Source organism: Salvelinus alpinus, chromosome 2, assembly GCF_045679555.1.
Source record: "Salvelinus alpinus chromosome 2, SLU_Salpinus.1, whole genome shotgun sequence".
Lineage (NCBI taxonomy): Eukaryota > Metazoa > Chordata > Actinopteri > Salmoniformes > Salmonidae > Salvelinus > Salvelinus alpinus.
In genome coordinates, this window is record NC_092087.1 from 31,934,469 (window position 1) to 31,949,526 (window position 15,058).

Sequence of the window (15,058 nt, forward strand, 5' to 3'; positions counted from 1 at the left end):
GGTTACTGGCCCAACGTTCTAACCACTAGGCTACCTGCTGGTTACTGGCCCAACGCTCTAACCACTAGGCTACCTGCTGGTTAATGAACCAACACTAACCTACCTGCTGGTTACTGGCCCAACACTAACCACTACGCTACCTGCTGGTTACTGGCCCAACGTTCTAACCACAAGGCTACCTGCTGGTTACTGGCCCAACGCTCTAACCACTAGGCTACCTGCTGGTTACTGGCCCAACGTTCTAACCACAAGGCTACCTGCTGGTTACTGGCCCAACGCTCTAACCACTAGGCTACCTGCTGGTTACTGGCCCAACGCTCTAACCACCAGGCTACCTGCTGGTTACTGGCCCAACGCTCTAACCACCAGGCTACCTGCTGGTTACTGGCCCAACGCTCTAACCACTAGGCTACCTGCTGGTTACTGGCCCAACGCTCTAACCACTAGGCTACCTGCTGGTTACTGGCCCAACGCTCTAACCACTAGGCTACCTGCTGGTTACTGGCCCAACGCTCTAACCACTAGGCTACCTGCTGGTTACTGGCCCAACGCTCTAACCACCAGGCTACCTGCTGGTTACTGGCCCAACGCTCTAACCACCAGGCTACCTGCTGGTTACTGGCCCAACGCTCTAACCACTAGGCTACCTGCTGGTTACTGGCCCAACGCTCTAACCACCAGGCTACCTGCTGGTTACTGGCCCAATGCTCTAACCACCAGGCTACCTGCTGGTTACTGGCCCAACGCTCTAACCACCAGGCTACCTGCTGGTTACTGGCCCAACGCTCTAACCACTAGGCTACCTGCTGGTTACTGGCCCAACGCTCTAACCACTAGGCTACCTGCTGGTTACTGGCCCAACGCTCTAACCACTAGGCTACCTGCTGGTTACTGGCCCAACGCTCTAACCACCAGGCTACCTGCTGGTTACTGGCCCAACGCTCTAACCACCAGGCTACCTGCTGGTTACTGGCCCAACGCTCTAACCACTAGGCTACCTGCTGGTTACTGGCCCAACGCTCTAACCACTAGGCTACCTGCTGGTTACTGGCCCAACGCTCTAACCACTAGGCTACCTGCTGGTTACTGGCCCAACGCTCTAACCACTAGGCTACCTGCTGGTTACTGGCCCAACGCTCTAACCACTAGGCTACCTGCTGGTTACTGGCCCAACGCTCTAACCACTAGGCTACCTGCTGGTTACTGGCCCAACGCTCTAACCACTAGGCTACCTGCTGGTTACTGGCCCAACGCTCTAACCACCAGGCTACCTGCTGGTTACTGGCCCAACGCTCTAACCACCAGGCTACCTGCTGGTTACTGGCCCAACGCTCTAACCACCAGGCTACCTGCTGGTTACTGGCCCAACGCTCTAACCACTAGGCTACCTGCTGGTTACTGGCCCAACGCTCTAACCACCAGGCTACCTGCTGGTTACTGGCCCAACGCTCTAACCACCAGGCTACCTGCTGGTTACTGGCCCAACGCTCTAACCACTAGGCTACCTGCTGGTTACTGGCCCAACGCTCTAACCACTAGGCTACCTGCTGGTTACTGGCCCAACGCTCTAACCACTAGGCTACCTGCTGGTTACTGGCCCAACGCTCTAACCACTAGGCTACCTGCTGGTTACTGGCCCAACGCTCTAACCACCAGGCTACCTGCTGGTTACTGGCCCAACGCTCTAACCACCAGGCTACCTGCTGGTTACTGGCCCAACGCTCTAACCACTAGGCTACCTGCTGGTTACTGGCCCAACGCTCTAACCACCAGGCTACCTGCTGGTTACTGGCCCAATGCTCTAACCACCAGGCTACCTGCTGGTTACTGGCCCAACGCTCTAACCACCAGGCTACCTGCTGGTTACTGGCCCAACGCTCTAACCACCAGGCTACCTGCTGGTTACTGGCCCAACGCTCTAACCACCAGGCTACCTGCTGGTTACTGGCCCAACGCTCTAACCACCAGGCTACCTGCTGGTTACTGGCCCAACGCTCTAACCACCAGGCTACCTGCTGGTTACTGGCCCAACGCTCTAACCACCAGGCTACCTGCTGGTTACTGGCCCAACGCTCTAACCACTAGGCTACCTGCTGGTTACTGGCCCAACGCTCTAACCACCAGGCTACCTGCTGGTTACTGGCCCAACGCTCTAACCACCAGGCTACCTGCTGGTTACTGGCCCAACGCTCTAACCACCAGGCTACCTGCTGGTTACTGGCCCAACGCTCTAACCACCAGGCTACCTGCTGGTTACTGGCCCAACGCTCTAACCACCAGGCTACCTGCTGGTTACTGGCCCAACGCTCTAACCACCAGGCTACCTGCTGGTTACTGGCCCAACGCTCTAACCACTACACTACCTGTGTGATCCTCTGGAATTTCTTTGTACTTCTGTTTAAATTGTTTTACCCAAAAATCTATCAAATCAATGTACAAGCAACCTTCTCATTGTCCTTCAAAGTTGACACTTTCCATGTTCTTAGTTGACCACTAGAGGGCACTATTGTCAAGGAAACACATAGGACTAAGTACTGTATTCATTTACTCATTTGTTTACCCCTCAAGCTGTATATCCACATTCACATTTGAAGTAGGAAACCTAATTTGTACTGATAAATACAGCACAGCATGTAGGGGGTTCTATTTAGTCTTTGCAAATGCCACGTCTAGTTTGGTGGATCTATGTCGGTGGAAATGTTAAGTTGATGTCTATTGTCTTATTAAATCTGTAAAAACAAAATCTTACAAAATGGAGGGGGTTCTTTCCAGTTGTATTTCAGTACAGGAGGTTGACCAAACAATCAGACAGCATCCACAGGCTTTACATGGGGACTGAAATGATGGTTGGCTCTCACAGCCAAACATACATACGTCCCTAACAAGGTCAACCAGCTATACATTCATTTACAATGAAGCAATTTCAGGTCTGATCATCAACAAAAAGCTTTGCTTTCTACTACATACGATAACAAACTTCTATATTCACACTAAAATCACACACTAATGTTCTAAAGGTCATTTTGATTGGACGATGAGTGAACAGTAGAACAGAGCTGCCATCCGGTCTCCTGTGGGTATTACACGTTGATTCTTCAAATAGCGCCCTCGTTACAAATTAAGCAAGATTGGCATGCTTCTACTGATCATTGTATTACACAAGACTGGCCTTGTGTTCATAAACCCAAATCAGAAACATTCTAACAGACATAAGCAGGAAATAAAATGCTGCTCCCATCACAGCCTTCATGAGGAGGTGTAGGGGTTTACAAAGTACCAATGATTACAGGTATTAAATAAAATACAATTACACAAGCAGAAAATCATAATTTTGGACCCTAGAATTAAAGTCAAACCAAAATGTAAAATCAAAAGTCTCCCGTTTAAAAATGGCCTTAAACTAAGATTTAGCAGTTACAGAAAGGAGGAAATATTAAAAGCAATGACATTGTCTCTGCATCTGTTCAACATAAACTTGTAGGCTGGTCTGAGGGTAGACAAAGTGAGGGGATTGGAAGGTATTGAGGGTTTGTCTCTGGAGAGCCAGGGTACTGAGGAGGTAGGTGTTTTGTGTCTGGGGCTGTAGGAGGTTGAGCTGAAGCAAGGTTCTGGCTGTACAGGGAGGCAGGGTAATGTGGATGGGTTCTGGTGTAAGGGGATACTGGGTGTTCTAGGTGTCCGGGCAGACGGTACAGTCAGGGTTTTAGGAGTAAAGGGGTGTAATGTGTGTGTGGGATAGGAAGAGGGTTCTACACGTGATGAGACATGGGTTTTAGATATAGGGGGAGGAAGGGTACTGCGGATGCCACCAGTCCATGAGTCTCACGCTGTGTACAGGATCCAGCACCACCTGTGTCCCCCCCTGCTCCCCCCTCCTCCCCCGCTGGGGGGGAGAGTCCTGGAATACCAGGCGCACTCGGTGGTGACGCATGTCCGTGCTCACGTTGATGTTGAACTGGGAAGGGAACAGAGAGAGTGGGTTAGACAGACCGGAGACACAGGTTTGCCTATCATAAAAACAGGCCCACTCTACGAGTTACAACCACATAATGGTTGTAACTATAATGGGATTTTAATGGGATTTTAAAAAGGCCCAAAGCAGCTGTTCTTTTATCTCAATATTAAATCATTTCTAGGTAACCATTGAGTATCTAACTGTAGTCGCTTTTCAAAGAAATCGCAAAAAAGAAACAGATCACTTTATTGCAAAAAAAGATTTCTCAAGCAACAATTTGAGTGAGGGGCCTAAAGGAAGGGATCTGTAACCTGACAACTAGCCACTATTGGCAGAGGACTGAAACTCTTTGTTGGTTTATTAACTTATACCGCCTGGTGATGTCACCAGCCAAGCCAAAACTCTACCCATGTAAAACGTTCTGATTAGAAGGTGTCAATTGTATTTTCAACCAACAACAATCAGGAAATGAATTGACCCCCTTTTAAAGTCTTCCTTTCATCAGCTGTTGTACAATATGACACAAAACACAGGAAAAACTGATTTGACTACACTGGGCCTTTAACAATGCAACTTCATGGATGGAGACAGAGTCAATTCAGTGTGAAAGCCAGGGAGAGTGGTGTACTGACCAGGGCGAGGGTCATCCCCATGACGACGGAGGTAAAGATGAAGTTCAGGGTGGTGACCTGCAGCAAGTAGCAGTCTGAGTCTGGGTTAGCATTGACATCCTCATACTGACGGGGCAACAGCAGACCCCGGGTGGCATTACCACCCTTACGCCTCACCGCCTAGTGGAGGGAGACAGAAACATATAGAAACTACCATACCCCTGATTGAATTTGAAATCAAACATTTTAATTGTAAAGTAAACATGCTTCACTAGTGTCCTTCAGACAGTTCGGCATGAATACATACCGGCTTCACAAACTTGAAGTTGAACTCCCACATAGGATCAGGTCGAGTACCCACAACCTTATTGACCCAGAACAGCAGACACTGCAGAGGAGAAAACGGGTAAAACTTTACTTAGCATGGGGCACCCCCAGGTGGTGAAGGTAGGAAACAACACCTCCACTTCACTGATCCTCAACATTGGGGTCCCAGAAGGGTGTGTGCTCAGCCCTCTCCTGTACTCCCTGTTCACCCATGACTGCGCGGCCATGCACGCCTCCAACTCAATCATCAAGTTTGCAGACGACACAACAGTAGTAAACTTGATAACCAACAACGACGAGACAGCCTACAGGGAGGTGAAGGCCCTGGCGGAGGAGTGGTGCCAGGAAAATAACCTTTCCATCAACAAAACAAAGGAGCGGATCGTGGACTTCAGGAAACAGCAGAGGGAGCACCCCCCCCATCCACATCGATGGGACTGCAGTGGAGAAGGTGGAAAGCTTCAAGTTCCTCAGCGTACACATCACTCACAATCTGAAATGGTCCACCCACACAGACAGTGTAGTGTGGTGAAGGTGCAACAGCGCCTCTTCAACCTCAGGAGGCTAAAGAAATTTGTCTTGGCACCTAAAACATTTACAGATGCACAATTGAGAGCATCCTATCGGGCTGTATCACTGCCTGGTACGGCAACTGCTCCACCCACAACCGCAGGGATCTCCAGAGGGTGGTGCGGTCTTCCCAACACATCACCGGGGGCAAACTACCTGCCCTCCAGGACACCTACACCACCCGATGTCACAGGAAGACCAAAAAGATCATCAAGGACAACCACCCGAGCCACTGCCTGTTCACCCCGCTATCATCCAGAAGGCGAGGTCAGTACAGGTGCATCAAAGCTGGGACCGAGAGACTGAAAAACAGCTTCTATCTCAAGGCCATCAGACTGTTAAACAGCCATCACTAACACAGTAGAGGCTGCTGCCTATAGACATTGATTTCTAGTCTATGGCCACTTTTAGAAATGGATCACTAGCCACTTTAATAATGTTTACATATTTTGCATTACTCATCTCATATGTATATACTGTATCTCCCTGCCCGATCTACTTTATCTTGGCCAGGTCGCAATTCTAAATGAGAACGTGTTCTCAACTTGCCTACCTGGTTAAATAAAGGTGAAATAATAAATAAATCAATAAAAAGTATCTTAGCCTATGCCACTCTGGCATTGCTCGTTCAAATATTTATATATTCTTAACTCCATTTCTTTATTTAGATGTGTGTGTATTGTTGTGTAATTGTTAGATATTCTTGTTAGATATTCTTGTTAGATATTACTGCCCTGTTGGAACTAGAAACACAACATTTTGCTACACAGGCAAAACATCTGTCTGTGACCAATAACATTGGATTTGATGCACAAGTTCAAGTGGACATTAATGGCAGAATGATGGAGCAGGATTAGTGAGTTACAGCACAGACCCTCTGTGCTGCAACCAGACCCTCTGTGCTGCAACCAGACCCTCTGTGCTGCAACCAGACCCTCTGTGCTGCAACCAGACCCTCTGTGCTGCAACCAGACCCTCTGTGCTGCAACCAGACCCTCTGTGCTGCAACCAGACCCTCTCAGGATACAAATAAGAAGGCGAGAACATCAAACTCCACAAACCAAATAGTTCTTTGGAAACCGCTAGCCTGTTTCCCTGCTTGGCGCCATCATGGTTCTTTACCTTGGAGTTGAGTAGCGTGGTGGGCGTGGACTCTGGGAGGGCAGGGTTCAGGGAGACACGTGAGCTGAATGGCTCATACAGGTGGAAGAGGGAGCGAATCACGCGAGCCCGTAGACAACGCTTCCTGGCTATGGAGTCTGGCTGCAGACGGAACGGCAGGTGAGTATCCAGACTGTAGTGTCTATGGGGGGGAGAAAGAAAGAATGAGGGAGAAAGAGAAAGGGAGGTGAAAGTGAGAGCACAGAGAGAGGCGGGGAAACAGCATATGTAAATAAGAAGGGTACAACTCGTTCAGGTGCCAATTTTCAAGGGCAATGTGAATCTGACTTCCCAGGATTCAAGTCATATCAAGAGCCGTGGGAGGCCACCTAGAAAATAGGTTGTGGGAATGACAGGGTCTAACACTACCTCCTGTATAGTCTGGTCCAGAAGGCAGCAGTGCAGGTGACGGTCCAGGCGTTTCTGCAGATCAGAGCAAACGTACACACATCCTCTGGACGGATATAGGAAGCCAGCACCAGCCAGATATCCACTGTGTAGTCCTCCCCATCACTGCACTCACTGCACTCTGGGAAAACAGACAGTCAATCAAACAACAGGCTGTTATAGTCAGGAAGGTTGTTCACACCCATCTGTCCTTGTTCACTTCCCCTTACAGATCTGAGACGACTAGATAGGTGAAAGAAAAGATGGCCTAGTTTACAGCCTATTGCAATTACCTACCCAGTTGCACTGTATAATATCTGTGAAGGAGCATGAACGAGTACAGGGGAACGGGAGCAACCCTCTGGAATGAAACACAGTCCTCAACTCTCTTCCAACGCATGACTAGAGACGGAGGTGAAGTGTACCTTTCCTCCTCTTGTTTTTCTTCTTGCGGGCCTGTTTGGCCTCGTTCTCTCCATCCTCCCCGAGGTCGTCGCTACTCTCCAGGGTGTCTCCGGTGAGGGTGGACGCTGACGAGAACACCTCCTGTACGGAACCCTGCGACCCCTCTAGCCCACACAACATCTTCACTGCAGGACAAACAGTGTGAAGTTAGTAAGCACAATAAGGTGGTTTATCGATTAAACACAATGTCTGTAGAACAAATGGAAACATTTTGAGTGACGCTCTTACCTTCTTTTTCAATTGCATTGGCAACTGCCTTTTTTACCCTCCCTGACTTCACTACGGCTGGGTCGGCATTGGCGAAATCAGCAACTGTCACTGCAGGAGAGGGGAGAAGATGCCGTTTACCAATCACTCACAATAGCAAAGGGTGGCATGGGTCTTTTCCTTTGTCTGCACTGACCTGAAAACACTGGTTAGGTGAAATCATTGTCAGACACTTTTGGCTTTGGGCTTGTTCAACATTGTAGGCGACTGCCTACTGACTGATCAACAAATTACCTTACATCATAATTAACTACTTTACCCACAACGCATCACAGATTTCATGCCCTCGAACCGGCTGGAACAAAGCCTTGCACCTTTTTCAGGACACAACAGAGGAAGGAAGACAAGGAGGAGAACAAGTCGAGCTACACTACTGAGATTCCCCTTAGTAGTGAGGCCGCTTGCACCAGTTGGTCGTAACTATGTCCGATGTAAAATGTGATCTATGCCGGACCTAAAAATTCTACATGTTGCACCCTGTAAGCCCTTCAATGAACTACGTCTGAGTAGACTCAACGCCCCCAGCAGGAGTAGACTCAACGCCCAGTAGGGAGCAGGAGTAGACTCAACGCCCCCAGCAGGAGTAGACTCAACGCCCAGTAGGGAGCAGGAGTAGACTCAACGCCCAGTAGGGAGCAGGAGTAGACTCAACGCCCAGTAGGGAGCAGGAGTAGACTCAACGCCCCCAGCAGGAGTAGACTCAATGCCCCCAGCAGGGAGCAGGAGTAGACTCAACGCCCAGTAGGGAGCAGGAGTAGGGTGCAATTTCATGATATAGACAGAAAATAATAGCAAACTATATTTTCAAAAGGATGTGAGTCTTGTGTCATATTTCACAACCTCTGCAGGTTTTTCTAAATGTGTCTCAGATATTATCAGACTAATAGATGAGCTGCCGCCGCCACTTATTTGCCTAGCCGACTTCCTTCACCATGGAATTCATAGGCTACATAACATACACGCAAAAAGTTCTCATAACAATGGTAGACGGTAATCATCATGAACACTCACCTCAATTTGGCTAACATTTTCCCAGCCTAATTGTAACCAAATAACCAGACGGAGTGTATGTGAAAACAAAAATCTGACATTGAATGGATTTATTGAGACGAGTCCCCACGCCTGTCTCAAACCAGCGCGATAACGCTGTCCCAATCATAAAGAGCTGAAATTATAGTTCACCACACACAGCTATTGATTTAAAGTATTTAAAACGGTTGGATGACTGGGAGCTTCGGTAAGGAACAATATGATACATGCTTTCAATGTCATTAGCCTACTTTATTCCAATATTTTCATCAGTGATATTCATTCCAACAGTAATTATTGATTGATCCATCCAGTTGTGGTTAAGAAAACGTGCACGCATAGAGGCGCTGCCTAGTAACCATCACTATAAAACATAAATGATCATGAACGCGCATTACTTACACCGGATTTAGCTACGACTAGTTTAATTTTAGGTTGGTGCAACAGGTGTAAATTCTGATACCAAAGTCGGACGTAGCTACGCCCAATTTAGCGTTTAATTTTAAACTCAACTGGTGGGTATGTCTGAATGACATCCTCCAAAAATAGGCCTACATATTTGAATCTGAACGTTCTATTTTTATGTCTAACATTGAAATCCTCCTTAATATGAACAAGCAATGTATTGAATATTAATGATGGTAGCAGAATCGGGTGGTTTGACTTTCGTCCTCGAGGACCCACCCACTCTGCGCACCACTGTACGTTACAGATTACGTACGGCGGCCTGTTACCGGCAGGGGAAACAAGTTAGCTTTAGCAAGCTAACTACAGTACCTGACTCCGAGCAGACGTCCCCGGCCCGAAATTTCAGCCGTTTTCGGTTCCCTTTCTTGGGCATGGCGGTAACAAGGGTCTGTGGCCGCTTATCGAGGCTGTGTATCCTGCCATGTCTCTATGACAAGCAGAGGTAAAGAGAAAAATAAAAAAGTGGGAGAGAAATTGAAAAATGTTCCTCCAGGATCTTCAGCCATCATGGGACTGACGTAAGTGAGTTTACGTACGTTAAATCACGCGAGACTTTCTTCGTATCGTTATTCAATGGCTAGCTCATCATTTTCGAATCTGATTGGACAAGACGTCTTCTGAGTGGTCATTGGCCAGTCAGATTAGTCTGTTCACTCTCACTGGATGGAGGTGGAGTTAAATTCCCAAAGGATTACGTCATCATCTAAAATCTTATTACAGTGTAGCAGCAGAGAGACACGGTAGGCTACTATGAAACCATTGTAGCACACTGACTTCCTAAATATAACGATTTGGTCATCTATCAATCAATCAAATATATTTATAAAGCTCTTTTTACATCAGCAGATGTCACAAAGTGCTTATACAGAAACCCAGCCTAAAACCCAAAACAAATCAAATCAAATTTTATTTGTCACATACACAAGCGAAATGCTTGTGCTTCTAGCTCCGACAATGCAGTAATAACCAACGAGTAATCTAACCTAACAATTCCACAACTACTACCTTATACACACACAAGTGTAAAGGGATGAAGAATATGTACATAAAGATATATGAATGCGTGATGGTACAGAACGGCATAGGCAAGATGCAGTAGATGGTATCGAGTACAGTATATACATATGAGATGAGTAATGTAGGGTATGTAAACATATAAAAGTGGCATAGTTTAAAGTGGCTAGTGATACATGTATTACATAAAGATGGCAAGATGCAGTAGATGATATAGAGTACAGTATATACATATACATTATATTATGTGGCATTGTTTAAAGTGGCTAGTGATACATTTTTGATCAATTTCCATCAATTTCCATTATTAAAGTGAGCTGGAGTTGAGTCAGTATGTTGGCAGCAGCCACTCAATGAGTAATGCAAAATATGTAAACATTATTAAAGTGGCTAGTGATCCCTTTCTAAAAGTGGCCATTGATTTCTAGTCTATGCCTATAGGCAGCAGCCTCTAATGTGTTAGTGATGGCTGTTTAACAGTCTGATGGCCTTGAGATAGAAGCTGTTTTTCAGTCTCTCGGTCCCTGCTTTGATGCACCTGTACTGACCTCGCCTTCTGGATGATAGCGGGGTGAACAGGCAGTGGCTCGGGTGGTTGTTGTCCTTGATGATCTTTATGGCCTTCCTGTGACTTCGGGTGGTGTAGGTGTCCTGGAGGGCAGGTAGTTTGCCCCCGTTGATGCGTTGTGCAGACCTTACTACCCTCTGGAGAGCCTTACGGTTGTGGGCGGAGCAGTTGCCGTACCAGGCGGTGATACAGCCCGACAGGATGCTCTCAATTGTGCATCTGTAGAAGTTTGTGAGTGCTTTTGGTGACAAGCCTCCTTCACAACGCTGTCTGTGTGGGTGGACCAATTCAGTTTGTCCGTGATGTGTACGCTGAGGAACTTAAAACTTACTACCTTCTCCACTACTGTCCCGTCGATGTGGATAGGGGGGTGCTCCCTCTGCTGTTTCCTGAAGTCCACAATCATCTCTTTTGTTTTGTTGACGTTGAGTGTGAGGTTATTTTCCTGACACCACACACCGAGGGCCCTCACCTCCTCCCTGTAGGCCGTCTCGTCGTTGTTGGTAATCAAGCCTACCACTGTAATGTCGTCCGCAAACTTGATGATTGAGTTGGAGGCGTGCATGGCCACGCAGTTGTGGGTGACCAGGGAGTACAGGAGAGGGCTCAGAACGCACCCTTGTGGGGGCCAGTGTTGAGGATCAGCGGGGTGGAGGTGTTGTTACCTACCCTCACCACCTGGGGGCGGCCCGTCAGGAAGTCCAGTACCCAGTTGCACAGGGCGGGGTCGAGACCCAGGGTCTCGAGCTTGATGACGAGTTTGGAGGGTACTATGGTGTTAAATGCTGAGCTGTAGTCGATGAACAGCATTCTCACATAGATATTCCTCTTGTCCAGATGGGTTAGGGAAGTGTGCAGTGTGGTTGCGATTGCGTCATCTGTGGACCTATTGGGGCAGTAAGCAAATTGGAGTGGGTCTAGGGTGTCAGGTAGGGTGGAGGTGATATGGTCCTTGACTAGTCTCTCAAAGCACTTCATGATGACGGAAGTGAGTGCTACGGGGCGGTAGTCGTTTAGCTCAGTTACCTTAGCTTTCTTGGGAACAGGAACAATGGTGGCCCTCTTGAAGCATGTGGGAACAGCAGACTGGGATAAGGATTGATTGAATATGTCCGTAAACACACCAGCCAGCTGGTCTGCGCATACTCTGAGGACGAGTCTGGGGATGCCGTCTGGGCCTGCAGCCTTGCGAGGGTTAACATGTTTAAATGTTTTACTCACGTCGGCTGCAGATGTAGAAGCACGGTGGCTAGGAAAAACTCCCTATAAATGCAGGAACCGAGGACGAAACCTAGACAGGAACCAGATTCTGGAGGGTGGCCAGTCCTCTTCTGGCTGTGCCGGGTAGAGATTATAAGAGTACATGGCCATTAAAGACAGATCTTGCTTCAAGATGTTAAAATGTTCCTAGATGACCAGCAGGGTAAAATAATAATCACAGTGGTTGTAGAGGGTGCAACAGGTCAGCACCTCAGGAGTAAATGTCAGTTGGCTTTTCATAGCCGAGCATTCAAAGGTCGAGACAAAAGGTGCGGTTGATGGAGAGAGGGAGAGAGGTGTCAAAAACAGCAGGTCTGGGTCAAGGTAACCCTGCCTTAGTCACTGTTACTAGCCTTCTACCACCCCTGTACTCTACCCTGCACCTTAGAGACTGCTGCCCTATTTACAGTCCATAGAGTCATTGAACACTGGTCTACACGTTTACATACTGTTTTACCCACTTTATATATATATATATATATATATATATATATATATATATATATATATATAGTGTTCTAGTCATGCTCATCATCCTATATACTGTAACTACTGCTGTACACACCTTTTCTATTCATATACTGTCTTTACACACCCTTATATGTTTATACAGTACTAGTCAAAAGTCTGGACACATCTACTCATTCAAGGGTTTTTCTTTATTTTTACTATTTTCTACGTTGTAGAATAATAGTGAAGACATCAAAACTATGAAATAACACACATGGAAACATGTAGTAACCAAAAAAGTGTTAAACAAATCAAAATATATTTTATATTTGAGATTCTTCAAAGTACCCACCTTTTGCCTTGATGATAGCTTTGCACACTCTTGGCATTCTCTCAACCAGGTTCATGAGGTAGTCACATGGAATGCATTTCAATTAACAGGTGTGCCTTGTTAAAAGTTAATTTGTGGAATTTCTTTCCTCCTTAACGCATTTGAGCCAATCAGTTGTGTTGTGAAAGACCAAGTCCATATTATGGCAAGAACAGCTGAAATAAGCAAAGAGAAATGACAGTCCATCATTGCTTTAAAACATGGTAGTCAATTCAGAAACTTTTCAACAACTTTGAAAAACCATCAAGCGCTATGATGAAACTGGCTCTCATGAGTCCCGCCACAGGAAAGGAAGACCCAGAGTTACCTCTGATGCAGAGGATACGTTCATTAGATTTACCAGCCTCAGAAATTGCAGCCCAAATAAATGCTTCACAGAGTTCAAGTAACAGATACATCTCAACATCAACTGTTCAGAGGAGACTGCGTGAATCTGGCCTTCATGGTCAAATTGCTGCAAAGAAACCACTACTAAAGGACACCAATAATAAGAAGAGACTTGCTTGGGCCAAGAAACACAAGCAATGGACATTAGACCGGTGGTAATCTGTCCTTTGGTCTAATGAGTCCAAATTTGAGATTTTTGGTTCCAACCGCCGTGTCTTTGTGAGACGCAGAGTAGGTGAACAGATGATCTCTGCATGTGTGGTTCTCACCATGAAGCATGGAGGAGGAGGTGTGAGGGTACTTTGCTGGTGACACTGTCAGTGATTTATTTAGAATTCAAGGCACACTTAACCAGCAAGGCTACCACAGCATTCTGCAGTGATATGCCGTCCCATCTGGTTTGCGCTTAGTGTGACTATCATTTGTTTTCAACAGGACAATGACCCAACACACCTCCAGGCTGTGTAAAGGCTATCTGACCAAGAAGGAGCGTGATGGTGTGCTGCATCAGATTACCTGGCCTCCACAATCACCCGACCTCAACCCAAATGAGATGGTTTGGGATGACTTGGATCGCAGAGTGAAGGAAAAGCAGCCAACAAGTGCTAAGCATATGTGGGAACTCCTTCGAGACTGTTGGAAAAGCATTCCAGGTGAAGCTGGTTGAGAGAATGCCAAGAGTGTGCAAAGCTGTCATCAAGGCAAAGGTTGGCTACTTTGAATAATAATCTAAAATATATTTTGATTTGTTTAGCACTTTCTTGGTTACCACATGATTCCCTATTTGTTATTTCATAGTTTTGATGTCTTCACTATTATTATACAATGTAGAAAATAGTAAAAATAAAGGAAAACCCTTGAATGAGTACGTGTGTCCAAACTTTTGATTGGTACTGTATTTTTCTTAATTTCTTTCTTTTTACTTTTTGGATTATGTGTGTTGTACTTCACTATTGGAGCTAGAAGCACAAGCATTTCGCTGCACCTGCGATAACATCTGCAAATCTGTTTACGCTACCAATAAACTTTGATATCATTTATTTCTACAAGCCTGGGCTATTGCAATGTCAGCCATAGTACTACTAGAACTTTTATGTCAAATCTTTATCGGTGAAAATGCATTCGAAAATGTATCAGATGGGAATGGGATTTATGAACTGTAAATGCAGCATTTACAGCATTTAGGGCCACGAGGCGGGGTGTTTTTCCTGAACGACACATTAAGACAAACAGAAGCCTAGTCTTGGATAGGTAGGCTATTCATTAGGCCTACACAGTTCACGAAAATGGTTCGCTCAAACAGACAGTGAGTCACCTGGCCGTGGCTTGCTATATAAAGCAAGCAGACAGGCATCGAGGCATTCAGGTACTGTTCAATTGAACATTAGAACAGTCAAAACAAGTGACCTAAGTGACTTTGAGCATTGTATGATCGTCGGTGCCAGGCTCTCTGGTTCCAGTATCTCAGAAATGACCAGCCTTCCGGGCTTTTCACGCACGACAGACTTTAGGGTTTACTGAGAATGGTGTGACATACAGAAAACATCCAGTCAGTGGCAGTCCTGGGGGCGAAAACAGCTCATTGATGAAAGGTCGAAGGAGAATGGCAAGAATCGTGCAAGATAACAGACGGGCCACAAACAGACAAATAACGGTGCAGTACAACGGTGTGCAGAACGGCATCTCGGAATGCACAACTCGTCGGTCCTTGTCGGGGATGGGCTACTGCAGCAGACAATCACACCGGG

General features: G+C 46.6%; 1 protein-coding gene across 1 annotated transcript; it reads right to left on the reverse strand.

Moving 5' to 3' along the window:
• Nucleotides 1–2,755: 2,755 nt before the first annotated feature.
• LOC139558979 (transmembrane protein 183A-like) lies at nucleotides 2,756–9,784 on the reverse strand. The gene is made up of 8 exons (XM_071374545.1): nucleotides 9,550–9,784; nucleotides 7,705–7,794; nucleotides 7,437–7,601; nucleotides 6,994–7,153; nucleotides 6,586–6,766; nucleotides 4,874–4,954; nucleotides 4,588–4,746; nucleotides 2,756–3,955 (listed from the first exon to the last, which is right to left on the reverse strand). The coding sequence occupies exons 1-8, from the start codon at nucleotides 9,611–9,613 to the stop codon at nucleotides 3,773–3,775; spliced, it is 1,083 nt and encodes a 360-aa protein (XP_071230646.1). The 5' UTR covers nucleotides 9,614–9,784; the 3' UTR covers nucleotides 2,756–3,772.
• Nucleotides 9,785–15,058: the final 5,274 nt, after the last annotated feature.

Excerpts from the sequence above, each read along its gene's own strand:
- LOC139558979 (XM_071374545.1), bottom strand. The coding sequence starts at position 9,613 with ATGCCCAAGAAAGGGAACCGAAAACGGCTGAAATTTCGGGCCGGGGAC. Across the intron at positions 7,154-7,436 it reads GAAAAACAAGAGGAGGAAAG|AGTGCAGTGAGTGCAGTGAT; the intron begins GTACACTTCACC and ends CTGTTTTCCCAG. Across the intron at positions 6,767-6,993 it reads TGGACCAGACTATACAGGAG|ACACTACAGTCTGGATACTC; the intron begins GTAGTGTTAGAC and ends TCCCCCCCATAG.